Raw genomic sequence first — 20188 nt, forward strand, 5'->3', positions numbered from 1 at the left:
ATATGGTAAACATGAGGAAATTAAATCTTCATCAGAGTACAAAACAAATTCTGGCCACAAAATAGAGCGAAACACCAACGTCAAAGACCTGGGAGTGATTATGTCGGAGGATCTCACCTTCAAGGACCATAACATTGTATCAATCGCATCTGCTAGAAAAATGACAGGATGGATAATGAGAACCTTCAAAACTACGGAGGCCAAGCCCATGATGACACTCTTCAGGTCACTTGTTCTATCTAGGCTGGAATATTGCTGCACTCTAACAGCACCTTTCAAGGCAGGTGAAATTGCCGACCTAGAAAATGTACAGAGAACTTTCACGGCGCGCATAACGGAGATAAAACACCTCAATTACTGGGAGCGCTTGAGGTTTCTAAACCTGTATTCCCTGGAACGCAGGAGGGAGAGATACATGATTATATACACCTGGAAAATCCTAGAGGGACTAGTACCGAACTTGCACACGAAAATCACTCACTACGAAAGCAAAAGACTTGGCAGACGATGCACCATCCCCCCAATGAAAAGCAGGGGTGTCACTAGCACGTTAAGAGACCATACAATAAGTGTCAGGGGCCCGAGACTGTTCAACTGCCTCCCAGCACACATAAGGGGGATTACCAACAGACCCCTGGCAGTCTTCAAGCTGGCACTGGACAAGCACCTAAAGTCAGTTCCTGATCAGCCGGGCTGTGGCTCGTACGTTGGTTTGCGTGCAGCCAGCAGCAACAGCCTGGTTGATCAGGCACTGATCCACCAGGAGGCCTGGTCACAGACCGGGCTGCGGGGGCGTTGACCCTCGAAACTCTCTCCAGGTAAACTCCAGGTCCAGGTATGGTAAACACGAGGAAATTAAATCTTCATCAGAGTACAAAACAAATTCTGGCCACAAAATAGAGCGAAACACCAACGTCAAAGACCTGGGAGTGATCATGCCGGAGGATCTCACCTTCAAGGACCATAACATTGTATCAATCGCATCTGCTAGAAAAATGACAGGATGGATAATGAGAACCTTCAAAACTAGGGAGGCCACGCCCATGATGACACTCTTCAGGTCACTTGTTCTATCTAGGCTGGAATATTGCTGCACACTAACAGCACCTTTCAAGGCAGGTGAAATTGCTGACCTAGAAAATGTACAGAGAACCTTCACGGCGCGCATAACGGAGATAAAACACCTCAATTACTGGGAGCGCTTGAGGTTCCTGAACCTGTATTCCCTGGAACGCAGGCGGGAGAGATTCATGATTATATACACCTGGAAAATCCTAGAGGGACTAGTACCGAACTTGCACACGAAAATCACTCACTACGAAAGCAAAAAGACTTGGCAGACGATGCAACATCCCCCCAATGAAAAGCAGGGGTGTCACTAGCACGTTAAGAGACCATACAATAAGTGTCAGGGGCCCGAGACTGTTCAACTGCCTCCCAGCATACATAAGGGGGATTACCAACAGACCCCTGGCAGTCTTCAAGCTGGCACTGGACAAGCACCTAAAGTCGGTTCCTTACCAGCCGGGCTGTGGCTCGTACGTTGGTTTGCGTGCAGCCAGCAGCAACAGCCTGGTTGATCAGGCTCTGATCCACCCGGAGGCCTGGTCACGGACCGGGCCGCGGGGGCGTTGACCCCCGGAACTCTCTCCAGATAAACTCCAGGTAAACTGGTAACCAGAATGATCCATCCTACTCACTCATGACCAGAATGAGGACCCATCCTACATATTGGTTGTCAGAATTAGGACCCATCCTCCACACTTGTGCTCAGAAAGACGCATCCTACACAGTGGTCAGAATGAAGACCCATCCAACACAATGGTGGTCAGAATGAGGACCCATCCCACATACTGGTCAGAATGAGGATCCATCCAACACACTGGTGGTCAGAATGAGAACCCATCCTACATACTAGTGATCAGAATGAAGACCCACCCTACACACTTGTGACCAGAATGAGGACCCATCCCATACACTGGTGACAAGAATAAGGATCCATCCTACACACTGGTGGTCAGAATGAGGGTCTATCGTACACACTGGTGGTCAGAATGAGGACCCATCCAACACACTGGTGGTCTGAATGAGGACCCATCCTACACATTGGTCATAATGAGAACCCATCGTACATACTAGTGGTCAGAATGAAGACCTATCCTACACACTTGTGACCAGAATGAGGACCCATCCTACACACTGCTGATCAGAATAAGGATCCATCCTACACACTGGCGGTCAGAATGAGGACCAATCCTACACACTGGTGCAGAATTAGCAACAGTTGCAGCATTAGCAACAGTGGGAGAATTAACAGTGACAATATGGGTAACAGTGGCAGCGCTAACAGTGGTAGCATTAATAACAGTGGCACCGTTAACATGTGACAGCATTATCAATAGCGGCAACGTTAACAGCATTGTGACTGTTAATAGTGACAGTGTTTACAGTGACAGTATTATCAACAGTGATAATGTTGACAGTGTTAACAGTGACAGTGTTGAGAGTGTTAACAGTGAGCGTTAACAACAGTGACAGTGTTAACAGTGACAGTGTTAACAACAATGACAGTGCTAACAGTGACAGCGTTAGCAGCAGTATCAGCGCTAACAACAGTGACACCACTAACAGTGGCATTAACAGTGACATCGTTAGATAGAGTGGCAGCATCAGTAATAGTGGTAGTGTCAGTAACAGTGGTAGTATCACAAGTGGTAGAGTCAGCAATAGTGGAAGCGTCAGCAAGTGACAGCGTCAGTGGTAGCGTCAGCAACAGTGATAGCGTCAGCAACAGTGATAGCATCAGCAACAGTGGTAGTGTCAGCAACAGTGGTAGCATCAGCAACAGTGGTAGCATCAGCAACAGTGGTAGCATCAGCAACAGTGGTAGCGTCAGCAACAGTGATAGCATCAGCAACAGTGGTAGTGTCAGCAACAGTGGTAGCGTCAGCAACAGTAGTAGCGTCAGCAACAGTGGTAGTGTCAGCAACAGTGGTAGTGTCAGCAACAGTGGTAGTGTCAGCACTAGTGATAGCATCAGCAACAGCGGGAACGTCAGCAATAGTGGAAGCGTCAGCAAATGGTAGTGTCAGCAACAACAGCAGGGTGTGAAAAGCAACAATGACAGAGTTAAAAACAATAGTAATGAATAAAGTCCATGTATCAGAGGCTAGTCATACACAAACCTTGGGTTAAGTTACAACCCGCGATGTTAGCGGCTGTGGCGTCTGCTCACTCTACTTCAAACAACATCCACATTATTATTATTATTATTATTATAATCAAGGGGGAAGCGCTAAACCCGGAGGATTATACAGCGCCTGGGGGGGGGGATATGTGGAAGGCATTCAGGCTTAATTCGGGGAACTGGAGCACAGATCCAATTCCCTAAATCAAGAGCCCCTCACCAACATCAAGGAACCTTCCTTGAGGGGAACAACATCCACAAAATATTCCAAGTTAGTGGAAGGAGGTAGGGGAGGGAGGGCTACCACCGCCAGTGTTGACAAGAGTTAATTTCCCCGCTAGGTAAGTCGTAGAATTTGAGAGGCTGAAGGAAGGGTCGTAGAGTGTCGCTCAAACCTCGAATCAGGTTAAGGTGACGTAGTGACGGGGTTTAAGCTTTTAGTTAATTAATGAACGACAAATTAAACTAATGGGATCGAGTTTGGTTAGTATAAACCATAACCCAGGTTAATTGTGGTTAGAGTACATACTGTAAGCAAAGTTTAATTTAGTTTTACTTGCGCTAAACTATTCACGATTAATGAAGCAACCTTTATTGACTCTTAGGGTGATGCATTCATCAAACAAAACCACAATTGGCAAAAAATGTATTTACTTCATCATATTTATTACATTCAGCTTGATATACTGACAGTGTTATATTAAAACTTACAAAAGGTCATCTTATGCATGTTAATCACTAAAAAGTCAACTGTCTCTCTAACACACTGCCTCATTGTCAGCACTGTACACAGAACTGACATCTATTTATAACCTGTAAAAATATATATGTATACAAAACTTTGAGTAAATTCACCGTCAATAATGTTAATGTTGACTTTCTAGTGAGTAATGATATCAGTGAATAATGACACTTACTGCATCAACACACACACACACGCACACACTGTTATTGTATCAACACAAAACACACACACACACACACACACACACACACACACACACACACACACACACACACACACACACACACACACACACACACACACACAGAGTTAATGACTCCACACACAGTTAATGAATCAATACACACACACAATTGGAAGTTAAAGACACAGATGAGTCAGAGATATTAGGAAGTATTTCTTCAGTCATAGAGTTGTCAGGCAGTGGAACAGCCTAGAAAGTGATGTAGTGGAGGCAGGAACCATACATAGTTTTAAGACGAGGTTTGATAAAGCTCATGGAGCGGGGAGAGAGAGGACCCAGTAGCAACCGGTGAAGAGGCGGGGCCAGGAGCTAAGACTCGACCCCTGCAACCACAAATAGGTGAGTACAAATAGGTGAGTACATACACACACACACACACACACACACACACACACACACACACACAAACACACAAACACACACAAACACAAACTAATTTGAATCAGAAGATGCTCAGGGAAGCACAGTGGGAGGATGAAAGGGAGAGGGCTGTTTTTGTCTATGGGCTCCAAGAAGTAGATGGGGAAACTTACGAGGCAAGGAAACAGGAGGAGAAAAAAATATTGAAAGCATCATGAAAGCAATAAGAGAGGACATGACCCAGCTGACAAATTTTCGGAGAATTGGGTGGTTTGCAAGGGAAAAAAAGCGTCCAGTCAAAGTGATTTTCAAGGCAGAGTCAGCTCGAAACCAGATCCTGCAGGAGAAAGCACGCCTAAGGGACAATCAGGCATTCCGGAGTGTGTACTTCGACCGAGACAGAACACAAGAAGAAAGGATGACACTGAAAGAGAGGGTGCAACGTCGCAAGGAGGAATGGGAGGCAAGGAAGGTGGAGAGCAGGAGAAATCAGGCCCACGCAAAAGAACAAACACAACCCCTTCCAGTATCACCCACAGAAGGAACACAACCTTTGCAGTCCCAAAGCAATCAAACGACCTAACCCAAAACCCACTCACTGTACCCTCTGCCCCCATCCCCCTCAGCACAAACCCCACCCCCACAGAAACCCACAGTACCCCACCCCCACAGTAACCCTCATTAACCCGCACATCCACCTTAGCTCAAACCCCACCCCCACAGAAACCCACAGTAACCCACACAATGTACCCTCTTCCCCCATCCCCCTCACCACAAACCCCACCCTCACAGTAACCCACAGCAACCCCCACACTGTACCCTCTATCCCCATTCCCCTCACCACAACCCGCTCCCCCACTGTAACCCCCCATAGGCTCTCTGCCCCCATCCCCCTCAGCACAAACCCCACCCCACAGAAACCCACACATCCCCCTCTGCATAAACCCCACCCCCACGGTAACCCTCATTAACCCGCACATCCCCCTCAGCGCAAACCCCACCCCCACAGAAACCCACAGTAACCCACACAATGTACCCTCTATCCCCATCCCCCTCACCACAACCCCCCCCCCACTGGCTCTCTTCCCCCATCCCCCTCACCACCACCACCATCCCCACTGAAACCCCAGACAGGCCCTCTGCCCCCACACCAACCCCCTATAGGCCCCTGTCAGGGCACCTGCTCCCCCTAACCCACCTCTCTCCCCAGACCACAGTTATTGAAAAGAAGTTGAAGGTTTGGTACACGAACGCAGATGGAATAACTAATAAATGTGAGGAGTGGCATGAAAGAATCAAGGAGATGTCCCCAGACATCATAGCGGCTACAGAAACAAAACTCACTGGGATAATAACAGATGCAATCTTCCCACCCAGATATCAGATGCTGAGGAAGGATAGAAGGAGCAGGGGGGGAAGAGGGGTTGCACTACTAATAAAAAACCGGTGGGGTTATCAAGAAATGGAAGGTATGGACGAGACTGGAGAAATGGATTACACAGTAGGTACAGTTCAGTCAGGGGAACACAAGGTAGTCATTGCAGTGATGTATAACCCACCACAGAACTGCAGGAGGCCAAGAGAGGACTATGATGAGTGCAACAGAGCAATGGTGGACACTCTAGCTGAGGTCGCAAGAAGGGCTCACTCAAGCAGAGCGAAGTTACTGGTCATGGGCGACTTCAATCACAGGGAGATTGATTGGGAAAACCTGGAACCACATGGGGTCCCAAAACATGGAGAGCGAAGATGATGGATGTGGTGCTGGCAAATCTCATGCACCAACATGTTAGGGATACTACCAGAGAGAGAGGGGGAGGATGAACCAGCAAGACTGGACCTCGTGTTCACCCTGAGTGGCTCAGACATTGAGCACATCACATATGAAAGGCCCCTTGGAGCTAGTGACGACGTAGTTATGAGCTTTGAATACATCGTGGAGCTAAAAGTGGAGAGGGTAACAGGAGTAGAAAGGGAAAAGCTAAACTATAAAAGGGGGGACTACACAGAAATGAGGATCTTCCTGCAGGAGGCTCAGTGGGAACAGGAGTTGTTAGGAAAATCAGTAAACGAAATGATGGACTTTGTAACAACAAAATGCAAGGAGGCAGAGGAAAGGTCTGTTCCCAAGGGTAACAGAAATAATGGGAAGGACAGAACAAGCCCTTGGATTACCCGAAGGTGCAGGGAGGCAAAAACTAAGTGCTCTAGAGAATGGAAAAAGTACAGAAGGCAAAGGACTCAGGAGAATAGAGAGATTAGTTGACAAGCCAGAAACGAGTATGCACAGATAAGGAGGGAGGCACAGAGGCAGTATGAAAATGACATAGCATCGAAAGTCAAGTCTGATCCGAAACTACTCTACAGCCACATAAGGAGGAAGACAATAGTCAAGGACCAGGTAATCAGGCTGAGGAAGGAAGGTGGGGAGCTCACAAGAAATGACCAGGAGGTATGCGAGGACCTCAACATGAGATTTCAGGAAGTATTTACAGTGGAGGCTGAAGGGACAACAGGAAGACAAAACAGTGGCATACAGCAACAAGGGATATACCATGGAAATAAATGGTATATAATACCGACACAATGGAAATATAAACACATATGCAGTATAATGTGATCCTTTATTGACTACGTTTCGCCCACACAGTGGGCTTTTTCAAGTCACAAACAGAACTACCTGGGGTGGAAGGAACGCGAGTATTAATAGTCAGGATCAGATTGCTGAGGTCAGGTGGAGAATGTTGCATCTGAGTCTAAAATCTTGGGTAGCTTGGAAAGGAGATTGGACAAGTTTGTGAGCAGACCTTCTACAGTGTTCTTATGTGGGATAGCGATGAAGAAGCTTCTTGGCAAGTGGTTCAGCTATGTTATAGAAGCCACTATTCTGGTTGAAGTTGTCGGATATAGAAATAAGTGATGATTCCAGGATTCTTCGGTAGTTCTGTTTGTGACTTGAAAAAGCCCACTGTGTGGGCGAAACGTAGTCAATAAAGGATCACATTATACTGCATATGTGTTTATATTTCCAAGGGATATACCAACAAGTGTTGGATGAATTACACACAACTGAGGAGGAGGTGGAGAAGCTCCTAAGTGACCTTGATACACCAAAGGTGGTGGGACCAGACATCTCTCCATGGGTCCTTAGAGAGGGAGCAGGGACACTACGTGTGCCACTAACCAAAATCTTCAACACTTCCCTTGAAACTGGGCAACTACCTGAAGTATGGAAGAAGGCAAATGTAGTCCCCATCTTTAAGAAGGGAGACAGAAATGAAGCACTAAATTATAGACCAGTGTCACTGACATGTATAGTATGCAAAGTCTTGGAAAAGATTATCAGGAGGAGAGTGGTGGAGCACCTGGAGCAGAACAAGATTATAAACGACAGCCAGCACGGATTCATGGAAGGCAAATCTTGTGTCACAAGCCTACTAGAGTTTTATGACAAGGTAAGTGAAGTAAGAAATGAGAGGGAGGGGTGGGTTGATTGCATTTTCTTGGACTGCAAGAAGGCCTTCGACACAGTTCCTCACAAGAGATTAGTACAGAAGCTAGAGGAAGAGGCACATATAACAGGAAGGGCACTGTAATGGATCAGAGAATACCTAACAGGGAGGCAACAGCGTGTCACGGTCCGTGATGAGGTATCACAGTGGGCGCCAGTGACGAGCGGGGTCCCACAGGGGTCAGTCCTGGGACCAGTGCTATTCTCGGTATATGTGAACGACATGATGGAAGGGATAGACTCAGAAGTGTCCCTGTTTGCAGATGACGTGAAGTTAATGAGGAGAATTCAATCAGACGCGGACCAGACAAGTCTACAAAGAGACCTGGACAGGCTGGATGTGTGGTCCAGAAACTGGCTCCTAGAATTTAACCCCGCCAAATGCAAAGTCATGAAGATCGGAGGAGGGCAAAGAAGACCGTAGACAGAGTATAGGCTAGGAGGCCAAAGGCTGCAAACCTCACTCAAGGAGAAAGACCTAGGAGTGAGTATAATACCAAGTACATCGCCAGAAGCACACATTAACCAGATAACTGCTGCGGCATATGGGCGCTTGGCAAACATGAGAATAGCGTTCCGGTACCTCAGTAAGGAATCGTTCAAGACTTTATACACTGTGTACGTCAGGCCCATACTGAAGTACGCAGCACCAGTTTGGAACCCACATCTGGTCAAACACGTTAAGAAATTAGAGAAAGTGCAAAGGTTTGCAACAAGGCTGGTTCCAGAACTAAGGGGAATGTCCTATGAAGAGAGGTTAAGGGAAATCGGTCTAACAACACTGGAGGACAGGAGGGTCAGGGGAGACATGATGACGACATACAAAATACTGCGTGGAATAGACAAGGTGGATAGAGACAGGATGTTCCAGAGATGGGACACAGAAACAAGGTGTCACAATTGGAAGCTGAAGACTCAGATGAGTCAAAGGGATGTTAGGAAGTATTTCTTCAGTCATAGAATAGTCAGGAAGTGGAATAGTCTGGTAAGCGATGTAGTGGAGGCAGGAACTATACATAGTTTTAAGACGAGGTATGATAAAGCTCATGGAGCAGGGAGAGAGAGGACCTAGTAGCGGTCAGTGAAGAGGCGGGGCCAGGAGTTGAATCTCGACCCCTGCAACCACAATTAGGTGAGAATTAGGTGAGTACAGTTAATGAATCAACACACACACAGTTACTGTATAAACACACAGTTACTGTATTAACAAACACACTGTTACTGTATCCGCACATACATAAACAGTTACTGTATCAACACACACACACTCAGTACAAGGTTGAACAGGTATTCAATACTGGTAAAAACGAATTTGCATGAACAATTACATGATATACATAATGATCATGTTACAGTAAGTAGGTGTGAATCTTGGTTATGGTGGCATACCTGACACTGACTTACTGGTTCATCTTGTGAAAAGTTAAAGATCTATCATAACATGTGATGGTCGGTCGTCCACACCACATAAAAGAAAGACTCATAATGGTAACACAATGGCGCAGCACAACACTGGATGTTCGGGTTAAACTTTCGGAATACATAAGACTTCCCTCGTCCAGTCTGAAAGTCGCGAGTGATGTCTATGGGTTATACACAAAGTTTTGTTTTTTTCTGAAGCCTCAGGTGAAAAAGGCTTATTTAAGCGTATATTATGAAGCAGTTATACAAGGCACGAGGAGTGTCACACTTCTCACTCACAAGGTACAACACACACAAAACTGACAGAACTCTTGTTGTCACTTGGAATATGTATTTTGTCAATAAGAGGCACATCTGAATTTTAAAACACATTCATGAAAACACTAATTACAGCAGCTTCATGACTTGTTCAATAAAAATTGTGAATATACTGAATTAAGGAAAAAGTAAGAAATCCCATAAATATTAGATTGTGTCTGTAACACAAGACATTAGACTATGTCTGTAAGCACACCTTGGTTGCTTACACCTTGGTTGCCCCTAGCCAGGGGCAAGGTTGCCTATACTGGATCACCCATCCAGCTGCTTACCAGACTCGTACATTTTACCTGTGAATAATTAGAATTTTGTTTAGAATTCCCAAGTTAACGGTTACTGCTTCCACGATACTTATTAGACCTGTTTTGTTACTGACATTTGAATGACTGAGTGCAAACATTAAACACTTGAAGGTTAACATCAGACGGCACTCTCTCCCTTCTTCAGGAGCGGAGTGCTGGGCGTGTCCTCTTCATAACTTGCGTGTCTGGAGAATGTCACTCGCTTCCTCTCAGAGTCTAGATACTCTGCTGGGGGAGGGAGACTACCTTCCACATTCGGGCGAGGGTAGTGGTGTGGGTTGGGTACGGGGGTGTAGCAGTAGGTGTTGGTAGTGTCCGGTCTGAGAAGAGCTCGCTGGGATACACTGCCAGAGGCTGCTTGCTGGTGCAGGAAAGCTTGGGCGTCGTCTTGATGGTGGTGTGGGTCGTCGTGGAGGAGGTAAGAGTTGTCGTGGTGTTGATGGGTGTCATCCTGGTGGAGGAGGTGGGGGTCGTGGTGGTGGTGGTGCACAATGTGTGGCGGTGGTGGTGGTGGCAGTGCATGTTGCTCATATGTTGTGGCTTGTGATTGTCCACTGTATTGCAGGTGAGTGGTGGTTGTGGTCTGTGGTGGGGGTGGCGAGTGTTGCTGGTGTTGTGAGGTTGTGGCAGTCTGCAATGGTGGGGGAATATGATGCTGGTGATGTGTGGTTGTGGCGGTGTGTAGTGATGGTGTAGGGTGGTGATGGTGATGGTGGTAGCAGGGGTCAACGAGGTCTCCACACGGCAGGGGGGGTGCTGCCTGGACCACACCAAGCACACTGTACTCGGGAGGACACGGCGGCTGGCACCACAAAAAAAAAAAAATAAGTGTAAAAGCTTGTACTGATCATGGGGAACATAGAGACAGACAATATAATAACCTAGGTGATATGTCACGATATTGTATTGATGAAAACAAGATGGCAGACATATTACGTAAATATCCCAAAATTTGCTTACAACAGATAATAAGACAATCTCTAAATATATATCCAGATGTACTGATGGTAACTCTCTTGGGGACTAGTTCCTAGGCCTTTTGTGTATCTATATATATGCTCTTGCACCACCGTCCACGGGAAGAATATAAGGTGCACAATAAACTAGCCACTCCGGCGAGAAAATCTATGAAAGCAATGGACGTATATATAATATAATCTGTAAGTACGCAAATAACTTAATTATATCCACAAGTTATATTCTGGGCTATATTGTCTTAGTATAAAACATTACAACATTCAAAAAGCGTAACATATACTAAGACTAAAATTGGCCAATATTCTATAACAAAGTACAACGATATATATATATATATATATATATATATATTTTTTTTTCTGTCTCATAAACATGCAAGGTTTCAGGTACGTCTTGCTACTTCTGCTTACACTTAGGTCACACTACACATACATGTACAGGCATATGTATACACACCCCTCTGGGTTTTCTTCTATTTTCCTACTAGCTCTTGTTCTTGTTTATTTCCTCTTATCTCCATGGGGAAGTGGAACAGAATTCTTCCTCCGTAAGCTATGCGTGTTGTAAGAGGCGACTAAAATGCCAGGAGCAAGGGGCTAGTAACCCCTTCTCCTGTATATATTACTAAATATGAAAGGAGAAACTTTTGTTTTTCCTTTTGGGCCACCCCACCTCGGTGGGATACGGCTGGTGTGTTGAAAGAAAGAAAGATATATATATATATATATATATATATATATATGTGTGTGTGTGTGTGTGTGTGTGTGTGTGTGTGTGTGTGTGTGTGTGTGTGTGTGTGTGTGGAAGGTTAATGCAGACAACACTGGATATGCAATACAGTGGTGGGTGGCAACAGTGATGCTGTCACAGGAATCAGTGTATTACAACAGACAGTGATGCTGTCACAGGAATCGGTGTATTACAACTGACAGTGATGCTGTCACAGGAATCAGTGTATTACAACAGTGATGCTGTCACAGGAATCAGTGTATTACAACTGACAGTGATGCTGTCACAGGAATCAGTGTATTACAACTGACAGTGATGCTGTCACAGGAATCAGTGTATTACAACTGACAGTGATGCTGTCACAGGAATCAGTGCATTACAACAGACAGTGATGCTGTCACAGGAATCAGTGCATTACAACAGACAGTGATGCTGTCACAGGAATCAGTGCATTACAACTGACAGTGATGTAGGTCATTCCAACAGTGAGATACATGACCAACGGAGCACAGAGAAATCTCATGATAGCAGTATTCAATGATCGGTATATAATCAAATTACACAAAGTGATAAGTCAGTGAACAGTGACAATTAAGCTTCACCTGCTAATTTAATTGAATTTTAATGTACTGTTAAATGAATATTTTTAACAGTGCTCGAGTTTGTGGCGCAAATACCAATGGCGTGTTCTTGTTTACTTATTAATTAAGGGAAAGATACAAAAAAAAAGTGCTCGGATTTTTAAAAATAATGACAGGTTTTTCATTATTTTTAGCCTAAGCATTTTTAATTTAAATTAAGTATAATTCTGCATTTCCATCACAAGTGTATGAAAATATATAATTTTTTTTTCTACCGAGAACAAAAAAGTCAATACCGTGACTGGAACAATACACAAACAACCCGCACGTAAGTGAAAGAAACTTATGACGACTTTTCGGTCCAACTTGGACCATTAACTAGTCACACACTAATTACTGGTCCAAGTCGGACCGAAAAAACGTCGTAAGTTGTCGTACGTGCGGGTTATTTATGTAGTTTTTTTTATAGCAAATGTTCATCAGTTGACATGACAAAATGTACCCAGCTGCATTTTATACCTAATATATTTTCTAGTTATTACAGAATTTGCAATATCAGAATAATAAAATTCTTCAAAACGAAAAAAAAGCAACATGATACAAAAAAAAAAAATAATCAAACTGATAATTCTTTATAATAATAACTAATATAAAAGGTAATGGTTTTCACATCAAAATAATAAACGCTAAATTAATAATGTTGTGAAAGTAAGGTTATCCATCAACCTGACCATTTACTATCTACTACTATCACTATTATTACTATCACTATTACTATCACTACTACTACTATCACTACTATCACTATCACTATTATCATTACTATCACTATTACTATCACTACTACTATCACTATTATCACTATTATCATTACTATCACTATTACTATCACTACTTCTATCACTTCTACTACCATCACTATCACTACTACAAGTATCACTACTGCTATCACTATCACTACTATCACTATCACTACTATTACTACTATTATTACTACTACTGCTGCTATCACTATCACTATTACTACTATTATTACTACTACTGCTATCACTATCACTACTATTACTACTACTACTATTAGTTCTATCTTATGAAGTATGTAAGGTTAAAGAGGATGCCAGCTTGAAGAGTTAGTAGGTAGTCATCAGCAGATGACTGCTAACAAGGAGTCAGCAGGCAGTAGGCATAGTTAACAAGGAGTCAGCAGGCAGTCATCAACAAGGAGTCAGCATGCATAGTTAACAAGGAGTCAGCAGGCAATCATAGTTAACAATGAGTCAGCATGCATAGTTAACAAGGAGTCAGCAGGCAGTCATCATCCACAAGGAGTCAGCAGGCAGTCATCATCAACAAGTAGGCAGGCAGTCATCATCCACAAGGAGTCAGCAGGCAGTCATTATCAACAAGTAGGCAGGCAGTCATTATCAACAAGTAGGCAGGCAGCCATCATCCACACGGAGTCAGCAGGCAGTCATCATCCACAAGGAGTCAGCAGGCAGTCATTATCAACAAGTAGGCAGGCAGTCATTATCAACAAGTAGGCAGGCAGCCATCATCCACACGGAGTCAGCAGGCAGTCATCATCCACAAGGAGTCAGCAGGCAGTCATTATCAACAAGTAGGCAGGCAGTCATTATCAACAAGTAGGCAGGCAGTCATTATCAACAAGTAGGCAGGCAGCCATCATCCACACGGAGTCAGCAGGCAGTCATCATCCACAAGGAGTCAGCAGGTAGTCATCATCCACAAGGAGTCAGCAGGTAGTCATCATCCACAAGGAGTCAGCAGGCAGTCATCATCAAGTAGGCAGGCAGTCATCATCAACACGGAGTCAGCAGGAATTCATCTTCAACGACGTTTCGGTCTGACTTGGACCAATAACCAATCACACTGGTTAATAATAATGGTAGAATTACCGGCAAAATGTTAGATAACAGGGAACAGATGCAACTAATGTGACATTTTATTGTAGCAACGTTTCGCTCTCCAAGAGCTTTGTCAAGCCGTTAGAGCTTGTTAAAGCTCCTGGAGAGCGAAATGTTGCTACAATAAAGTGTCACATCAGCTGCATGTGCCCTATTACCCAACAGACTGGTTAATGGTCGTTGGAGCGAAACGTCGTCATAAATATGAATTTCCTAAGTGCGGCTTATTTATAGTGCGTTGTTACAGCTACGGTATTGTGACTTATTCTAGGTGTTGGCATCCCTCACAATTACTCACCTGTACACCAGCTCTGCAACATTATTTTGGTGAAACAGGGTAAAAAAAATTTTTTTTCTGGCAGTGTACCAAAATTTCTGATCTAGAAATTGCCTACAGCATAACGCGTGAACTTGTTCTTCAGTTCTAAATAACTCATTAAGCTGTTTTCATAATAAAACGTTAAACACAACACAAATACTGATCTGATCCAGCGACCTATTTTTCGATGAACTAAGTAGCATTATTTTCAGCTAATATTTATGTTTTTGTTTTTTTAGCATAAATTATTATTATAATCAAAAAGAAGCGCTAAGCCACAAGGGCTATACAGCTTTTAGCATAAAGGTAACACTGCATAATCTCCTTACATGTAGGCACAATGAACAGTGAAATTACGAATGTTATAACACTGCCACGTCAGACGTGCTTTCTGTCATTTTAAAATTTATCAATATAATAAAAAAAAAAGCAGAAAAATCGTAGCAAAACAAAATTTTCATGAAACATACAAATGTCATTAATATGTCGACATTATGACAAATACTTGTAGTCAAAACATGTCTTAGGAACGTCTGAATTTGTCTTTTACCATATCAAAGCCAACAGTTGCGATATTTTCGAATATTTTTTGGGACACCATGTGCCTGTTTTTAATGGTGTGATTGTAAAAGCTTTCTATTTAGCAAGTACATGTTAGAACCCAGCTCGCGAAACATTATACATGCTAGCAGCCAGTGAGCACTATAGATCCAGCATAAGCTTGCACTCAGCATACAGTACATACATGCTAGCACCCAGCAGGAGTAACATTAAAGTCACAGGCTGACGTGGCTGACTCGACCCCTGCAACCACATATAGGTGAGTGAACAGACACACAAGGCCAGGAGCTACGAATCGACGCCTGCAACCACAAATAGGTGAGTACGCAAAGGTATCGGGAGATACTTGGTGGTTAAGGTAACAAGTCTAAGAACCTGCTACCAGGAGGTGATAGTCAGCAGCAACACATCGCAAAACTTATTATATCAGAGCCTAGCAGTAAATGCAAAAATAGTTTCACAGCATTCAAACAGAAGCGTCTGCAAGCGGCACATATGAATGCAGATATAATAAACAAATTAGGCAGGCAACAAATAACGCTCATAGAGGCTCATACATGAAACATTAGACAATACACAGTCAATGAATAAAAAGGTAACAATAACATAGTTACAAAGAAATTAATATAAAACATGCATAAATAAAAAAAATCACGGGTAACTACGAAGAATTTCTCACAATATTGGGTGGTAGATGTGCAGGCACTGGAGAGTACTTGTAGCGCTCTGAAGGCAGCAGTGTGGCTGCTGCAGTCAGCTCTCTCTCACAGCTGCTGCTGCTGCGATATGACTCCTGCAGGGGGATCACGTCAGGCTCTGCGTCACTCTCTGACTCTGCCTGCTGCTGGAGAAGAAAGGGGAATGGTTGAGATAATATGGGAAGGAGAGGAGTGGTAGATGTGCAGATATTGATAATAAACAGAGACCAGAAGATAGTTATCATGGCTAATTTCACATTTTGTACACTAAATTGTAATCTTCATAATTTTAAACAGATAATCTTGTATCAAAACACCCTCCTGATGGCTGGAAAATAGTACGCAGAATGGAGTGCTTTGATGTTCAGTTTTCATAGGACTTAAATGTCACGCTAAACATCTTCATAACATTTTGGCAAAAACGTTGGATTACACACAAAAATTATATTTACTCTATATACAGTATGTGTAGGCAGTACACATGCACTAGATTTACATAGGGTAAACCAGTGTCAACTGACCTGTTGCATGTCCCTCTCCAGGCAGGTAAGGTGATGCTCAGCACTCAGCGCAAGTGATGTGTGAGTACACCTCACTGACCTAATGGTGTCCTTGGAACTGTCTCCCCCCTCAGAGTGGTGCAGTGTGTCAGCAAGGGGGCGAGGCTGGTGAGACACTCTTCTCCTGTGGTAAGTGATGAAGAGCAGCAAGAGGATCATCAGGAACACCAGTCCTGAGCCAGCACCCAGGACACCCATGATGACGGAGGGCAGAGTCAGGGTCACCATGGAACTAGCGTCATCATCGCTTCCAGTTCCAGTACTACCAACACTACTCTGTTTACCATCCCTCACTTCAGCCTCCAAGGGGCCGTCTGGTGAATTAAATAACAGTAAATAAAAACAGATTTATAGGCACTTTACAAGTTTATTGTTAAATTTATATAAAAATTGCCGAAGATTGCATTCACAAGACTTACAAAAGGATTGTCGGCGATACTTGCATTGTTGTGTTGGTAAGGAAGAGCCTAGTTAAACGGTAACATCAGTAAAATATCTAGGAATTACTTTTATCCGTGCAGTTCATGTGTACTGATAGTTCACAATGTTGTAAACCAACCACTGATACCGACGAGTGGTTTTAAAAAGATACGTGAGCATACACTAGGATATATTAGAAAACGTTGGACCTGGAACCTTGATTACTTCTCCCTTCTCCAGTAATCAAGGTCCCAGGACCGAAACGTTTTCTAATAAATATATCCTATTGTTTGCTCAAGTGTCTTTTTAAGGCCCAAATAACTAAAGCCAGGTTAGTTTGTCTCTTGACAGACAGTGGGTAACAAATGAGGCACGTAAGACCTTACCTATATCCGGCTGATACTTGTATGAAGATTAATTACTAATGTTCTGTCTAGCAGTTAGCGCTGACAAAAAAAAAAAAATAAAATGCATATAAAAAAGCTCAAAGTATGATGGTGAGGTTGCTCCTGAACCAAGTATGATGGTGAGGTTGCCCCTGAACCAAGTATGATGGTGAGGTTGCTCCTGAACCAAGTATGATGGTGAGGTTGCCCCTGAACCACGTATGATGGTGAGGTTGCTCCTGAACCAAGTATGATGGTGAGGTTGCCCCTGAACCAAGTATGATGGTGAGGTTGCTCCTGAACCAAGTATGATGGTGAGGTTGCTCCTGAACAAAGGAACCAAGAGAACATACAGTCCAGGATGAACTATAATAACTGGAAATGTTTAAAGGTGGTAGACAGTATAACAGTTGAAACTAATCCAAGAATACAAAATTGATAACAACCAGTAACATATCTTAACCATACCACGGGCGGGGATAGAACCCGCGGGTTCTATCTCCGTCCGTGGTATGGTTTGTTTGCAACCGTGTCATTACGATTTCGTGAGTCACCATAATATCTTCCTTATAATTTTGTAAAAATACGAACCAAAATCAATACTGCACTAGAGGAACCGAAAAAAATATTTGTAGTACCTATAGTAGGTAGACAGCCCTCCAACACCTATTTAGTACTTAGGTTACAGGAGTGGAAAAGCGACCTGATCACGTTAAGCCTAGTCATGGTACATACCAATTTCAGACTGGAGCTAAATAATTACTAATGAAGCTGCAAAACGGGAGAAAGTGATTTTCTTGTCTTAAATATAATTATGCAACGAATAATGTAGCATTGATCAGCCACATATGTTTCTTGTTTGCATTTCCTTGTTATTAATATTACTGTGGGTTGAATATAAGATGACCTATACATGCTTAACTATGGGAAATAGTGAAAACCTTAAGGAAAATACGTTAATTACATTGACCTTGTTAGGTTATCCTTGATTAAAAATATACATAATAAAATGTATACGAATATCCATTAAACACCTACGTGACCTCAGAATTTGTTAGTAAACCATTCGTTGATTTCGTAGATAAAACTTTAGTTTTATGGTATTGTGGATGCCCATGAGGGTACTATCATCTTAGGATATCAATGAGGGTATCACCATAGGGTGCCCATAAGGATACCATAATTTTAGGATACTCTTGATGGTACCATCGTAGTAAATGATTTATTATCTATCTTTATTCGTCAGTGTTTAGTGACAAAAACAAAAATAATTCCGTGCGCTGCCTCTGTTACTGGCACATTATTGTTTATTTAAAAATATGTTCTTATTATTACAGCAATTACCTAAGTACGTTAAAATAGCTCATTCAGTCAAATTCGTTAAAGAATATATTGAAATAGGAATCGCTTTATTGTCAATAAAGCTCCCATTTTAAAATGGACCGTAATTAATAATATGGAGGTGTGGTAGAGCGTTGTACTAACCGTGCAGTTGGTAGACAGAACCGTTGGTACCTATGCTGCTGATGGTGAAATGAGTGGCACTGCTGGCACCTTTGTCATTGACGGCCTTCACTGCCAGCTGGTATTTAGCCTCCACCTGCAGCCCCTCCACCTGCAACACATCATCACATAACACCTGTTATTTACGCTTATACAACAAAATTACATGACAATAATTATATTTGTAATATAAGACACATTTGATCAGCCTTTTCCTCTCATATAAAACAGAAAATTATATTTAAAACGGCACAAATTATTCAGTAAAGCCCAGAGTGTAATCTTAAACGTTATAAATGGCCACCAGACATTTTACTCAGTGACCAAAGCAGAAACGTATCGGTAATTAGTTGTATAAATTATTCTGACATATGAGTTTGAATTTCTATGAATTAATTAGATATTCCCGAAGATCTTGAGGTAAGTAACCATTTATTTGTTCTTCCTTCCGGGTCTTAGTTTAATCAACTGACTAAATTTTCACCGGTGATGTAATGTAACAAGAAACATATTCATGCAACTACTGCCATTTGCAGGAGTCCTCTTGTCAGCTTTATATGGACTATCTCTTGTTTTTAGAATCCATTCCATAACTTGAGAAAGCCTCTTCAACACTGTTGTAGCCTGCTTAAAGGAAGGTTGAAATCCTTGTAGGAGGGTGTAGGCACCAAATTATCAATGTTATTTTCAAAATGATGTAGATTTTTTCCCCGTTAAGTAACTTGAGCATGACTCTTCTGATGGTATCATTTTATAAAGGGTGATGCATTTTATAGACAGGGTGACAGCGCCCGCTGTAAGTCCTCAGCGCGATATATTGACAATCTTCCAGGAACCTCAACGATTTATGTGAAGATGCAGAACGAATGCAAGGCTCACATTGGGGTGTGCAACACTAGTTTGGAACACACACCTGTAACACTGGTATGGAACACACATGCAACACTAGTATGAAACACACCTGCAACACTAGTATGAAACATGTGCAACATTAGTAAGGAACACACACCTGCAACACTAGTATGGAACACTCACCTGCAACGCTAGTATGGAACACCTGCAACACTAGTATGAAACACATGTGCAACATTAGTAAGGAACACACACCTGCAACACTAGTATGGAACACTCACCTGCAACACTAGTATGGAACACTCACCTGCAACACTAGTATGAAACATATGCAACACTAGTATGGAACACACCTGCAACACTAGTATGAAACACACACCTACAACACAAGTAGGGAACGCACCTGCAACACTAGTATGGCACACCTGGAACACTAATATGGAACACACCTGCAACACTAGTATGGAACACACCTGCAACACTAGTATGGAACACACACCTGTAAACACTAGTATGGAACACCTGCTACACTAGTATGGAACACACCAACACTAGTATGAAACACACATGCAACACTAGTATGGAAC

General features: G+C 43.0%; 1 protein-coding gene across 2 annotated transcripts in view; it reads right to left on the reverse strand.

Moving 5' to 3' along the window:
- Window positions 1–5669: 5669 nt before the first annotated feature.
- LOC128700629 (uncharacterized) overlaps window positions 5670–20188 on the reverse strand; it is a 343321-nt gene continuing 328802 nt past the window's right edge. Inside the window, exons 12-15 of one of the 2 annotated variants that reach the window (XM_070097051.1) lie at window positions 18732–18861; window positions 16402–16754; window positions 15862–16023; window positions 5670–10891 (exon numbers count right to left, since the gene is read on the reverse strand). In XM_070097051.1, coding sequence (XP_069953152.1) covers window positions 10208–10891; window positions 15862–16023; window positions 16402–16754; window positions 18732–18861 — 1329 coding nt within the window. In that variant the 3' untranslated portion in view covers window positions 5670–10207. Of the gene's footprint in view, window positions 10892–15861; window positions 16027–16401; window positions 16755–18731; window positions 18862–20188 lie in introns of both variants that reach the window. The other variant, XM_070097050.1, reaches the window with a different exon arrangement.

This window comes from Cherax quadricarinatus, chromosome 56, assembly GCF_038502225.1.
Source record: "Cherax quadricarinatus isolate ZL_2023a chromosome 56, ASM3850222v1, whole genome shotgun sequence".
NCBI lineage: Eukaryota > Metazoa > Arthropoda > Malacostraca > Decapoda > Parastacidae > Cherax > Cherax quadricarinatus.